Consider the following 4,039-nt stretch of genomic DNA (forward strand, 5'->3'; position numbering starts at 1 on the left):
GCCTAGTATTGACATTGTTGGTTAAGTTCCCTCAATTTGACTATGACTCATAGAAATCCTGTAAGCAACAGATTGAAATTGGACCCTCTCCTTTACCATATTCACAATCTCTGCCAGGTTCAAGACCATTGTTGTAGTCGTTATATCAATCCATTTTACTCTGGGTCTACCCCTCTTTCATGGACCCTCTGTTTTCCAAATATGATGCCTTTTTCCAAGGAGTGGAGTCTCCTCACAATTTTTCCAAAGTAGGAGATGACATTTAATCACCCTTACTTGTAAATAATTTTTCTGGTTCCTTGTCTAAACATTGGATGCAATCATTAAGGCCAATAGCTTTGGCATTATGGAACTTGTTGTTAGGTACTGTTGAGTACAACTTACAGCAACCCTATGAACAGCTGATCTGAACCTTGCCCTATCTTGTGCCATCCTCATAATTTCTGACACACAGAAGCCAATTGCTGAAGTCTCTGTGTCAATCCATCACCTTGGGGATAGCCTTCTCCCTCACTGACCCTCCACCTTTTCAAACATGTCTAGAGTATGAAAGATTAATGTTCACCATCCTTGCCTCCTAAAAGCGCTCTGACTGCCCCCTCTCCAGTATAAATCTTTGTTTTGGTTAATCCACAGAATAGTCATTACTCTAGACCAGATGAATAGTGCAAAAAATGCTAAATTCTAAATGCCATAGAATCATCAATTACCTATCTGTCACCAATTATTTACTTGTTTTTGCTAAGTTCACTTTTTCTGCTGTAGTGAGATTATTTTATACCTGTGTGTTACTGTTTTCCTTAATTTTTCTAGATATTACGGATTTCTTAAAGGAGTTACAATTCTAGTTGGAATGATAGGAGGACTAATTTCTTCTACTCTGACTGGAATAATAATTAATCAGGTAAGACACTTCCTTTTATGAACATTTATTTTTCAATATTGATTATGAAGGAAAAGAAGATAATACATATATGGAAAAAATATTCAAAGAGACATAAGGACAATTCATTGTTTTTCTCAGCTCCAGCTCTGTATTCTCTTTGTCAATGTAGATAAATCCAATTGATTTTTGTATGTTGATCTTGTATCCTGCCAGTTTGATGAATTGGTCAACTATGTTCAGTAGTTGTCTTGCTGAGTCTTTACGGTTTTCTAAGTATACTGTCATATTATCTGCATAGAGAGATAATTTTAGCTCCTCTTTGCCAATTTGGATACCTCTTATTTGCTTCTCTTGCCTTATTGCTATTGGACCAGGAGACAGTCATCAGAACAGAGCAAGGAACAACTGCATGGTTCAAAATTGGGAAGGGTGTATGCCAGGGATGTGTCCTATATCCATACCTTTTCAACCTGCATGCAGAACAGATTATCCGTGAGGCTGGACTATATGAGGAGAAGTGTGGAATCAGGATTGGTGGAAGAGCCACCAAGAATCTGCATTATGCAGATGACACAACCCTGCTTGCTGAAACTGAGGAGTACCTGAAGTGCTTGCTGCAAAGGGTCAAGGACTGCAGCCTTCAATATAGATTGAGGCTCAATATCAAGAAAAGATTCGCACCACAACACCAGTTGGCAGCATCAGGATGAATGGTGATGAGATTAAGATTGTTCACAGCTTTAGTTTGCTTGGCTCCATGGTCAACTCTCCTGGTAACAGCATCAAGGAAATTAAAAAACATATTGCAATGGGAAGTCTGCTGTTAGGGACCTCTTCAAAGTGCTGAAGAGCAATGGTATCACTCTGGAGACTGCCTGATACAGGCCATGGTGTTTGCAATCACTTGTTATGTGTCAGAGAATTGGACAATGACTAGAGAGTATAAAAGGAAAATTGATACCTTTGAGGTGTGGTGCTAGAAAAGAGTATCAAATGCACTATGGAGTGCTAAGAAAACAAACAGTTTCATCCTGGAGAGGGATAAACCAGGCTGCTCCCTGGAGGCAAGGATTCTGAGGCTTCATCTGATATACGCTGGACATGTAACAAGGAGGGACCAGTCCTTGGAGAGGGACATCATGCTTGGGTGGGTGGAGGGAGAGTGCAGGATGGGAGGACCCTTTATGAGGTGGATTGTTTCAGTGACTGGGGTAATCGCAGTGGGCGTGTCAGAGACAAGTGCGATTGGCACAGGACAAGAGCAGAGCTTAGGGCTGTTGTACATAGGATCGCTACGAGTCACAAGCAACTCGATGGCACACAACAACAACAACAACAAGACTTCCAATACAATATTGAATAGGAGAGATGATAGTGGGCATCCTTGAGGATTCTCAAGAGGAATGCCTTTAATCTTTCTCCACTGAGAACAATGTTGGCTCTCCTGTTTGAGTACATACTTTTTACTATGTTGAAGAAATTCCCCTCTAATCCTATTTTGTTGGGTGTTTTAATCAGGAAAGGGTGTTGGATTGCCAAAGGCCTTTTCTACATCAATTGATAAAATCATGTGGCTCTTATTCTTTGCTTTGTTAATATGATTAATCACATTGATTTTTTTTATTATGCTGAACCATCTTTGCATATTTTTTTTATGAATCCCACTTGGTCATGGTGAATTTTTTTTTTTACGTATCACTGGATTTTATTGGCCAGGATTTTATTCAGGAATTTTGCATCTATGTTCATGAGAGATGTTGGCCTATAGTTTTCTATTTTGGTGGTATCTTTACCCGGCTTTGGTATCAAGGCTATGTTTGCTTCATAGATCAAGTTTGGGAGAATTCCATCTTTTTCTATTTTCTGAAATAGTTTATGTAGGTTTGGTGACAGTTCTCTGAATGTTTGATAAAATTCACTTGTAAATCCATCTGGTCCAGGACTTTTTTGGATGGAAGTTGTTTATTACATTTTCAAATTCTTCTTTTTTAATGGATCTGTTCAGGTGTTCAATTTTGGTTGGTATCAGTTTAGGTAGGTTGTGAATTTCTAAATATTTGTCCATTTCTCACAAGATTATATACTTAGGAGTAAACCTAATCAGAAGCACAAAAGATCTATTCAAGTAAATTACAAAACATCATTACAAGAAACAAAGAGACCTGAAGAAGTGGAGAATATCCCTTGCTGATGGATAGGAAGACTCAATATTGTGAAAATGACACTACTAGCAAAAGCAATTTACACGTTCAATGCAATCCCAATATAAATACCAATTCCATTCTTCAAAGAGATGGAAAAAGCAATCTCTAATCTAATTTAGAATGAAAAGAGCCCCAAATAAGCAAAGCACTCCTTAAAAACAGAAACAAAGTGGGAGGCATCTAACTCCTGATTTCAAATCCTACTACATTGCCATGGTGGTCAAGACAGAATAGTAACTGGTACAATGACAGACACAAAGATCAATGGAATAGAATTGATAATCAAGAAATAGGCTCATCTACTTATGGTCAACTAATTTTTGGCAAGGAGATGAGATCAGTTAAGTGGGGAAACAATAGCTTTTTAAATAAATGGTGCTGGCAAAATTGGAAAACTATCTGCAGAAAACTCAAGGAATATGCACACCTCACTCCGTACACAAAAACCAACTCAAGGTGGATCAGGGACCTAGGACTAAAACAAAGGACCATTATCTTCATTAAAGAAAAGCTTAGAAGAACTCTAGAAGTCCTAATCCACAACATAAACAGTGTTCCAAGCATCCTGGAAAATCTACAACTAGGAGAGGAAAAAAATAGATGAATGGGACCTTTTAAGAATCAAATCCCTATGCACATCCAAATACTTCTCCAAAAGGACAAAAAGGGAAGCCACAGATTGGAGAAAAGACACGTAGTAATGATATGTCAGACAAGGGACTTATATTTAGAATTTATAAAATACTTAAGTACTACAACAAGGTAAAGGTAAATAACATAATTAAAAAATGGGCACAGGATATGAACAGACGCTTCACCAAAGAAGATATTCAGATGTCCAAGAAGTACATGAAGAAATGTTCAAAATCCCTAGCTCTGAGAAAGATGCAAATCAAAACAACTATGAGATATCATGTCATCCCAGAAAGAATAACAAAATTTAACAGAA

At 37.8% G+C, this 4,039-nt stretch overlaps 1 protein-coding gene across 1 annotated transcript in view; it reads left to right on the forward strand.

The window, feature by feature from the left end:
• The window catches only part of SLC17A1 (solute carrier family 17 (organic anion transporter), member 1), a 96,524-nt gene that overhangs the window by 72,699 nt on the left and 19,786 nt on the right, over positions 1-4,039 (forward strand). The window contains exon 10 of the mRNA XM_006888676.1: positions 814-904. Coding sequence (XP_006888738.1) covers positions 814-904 — 91 coding nt within the window. The remainder of the gene's footprint in view (positions 1-813; positions 905-4,039) is intronic.

Source organism: Elephantulus edwardii, unplaced genomic scaffold, assembly GCF_000299155.1.
Source record: "Elephantulus edwardii isolate Elephantulus edwardi_28Jun2011 unplaced genomic scaffold, EleEdw1.0 scaffold00070, whole genome shotgun sequence".
NCBI classification, from domain to species: Eukaryota; Metazoa; Chordata; class Mammalia; order Macroscelidea; family Macroscelididae; genus Elephantulus; species Elephantulus edwardii.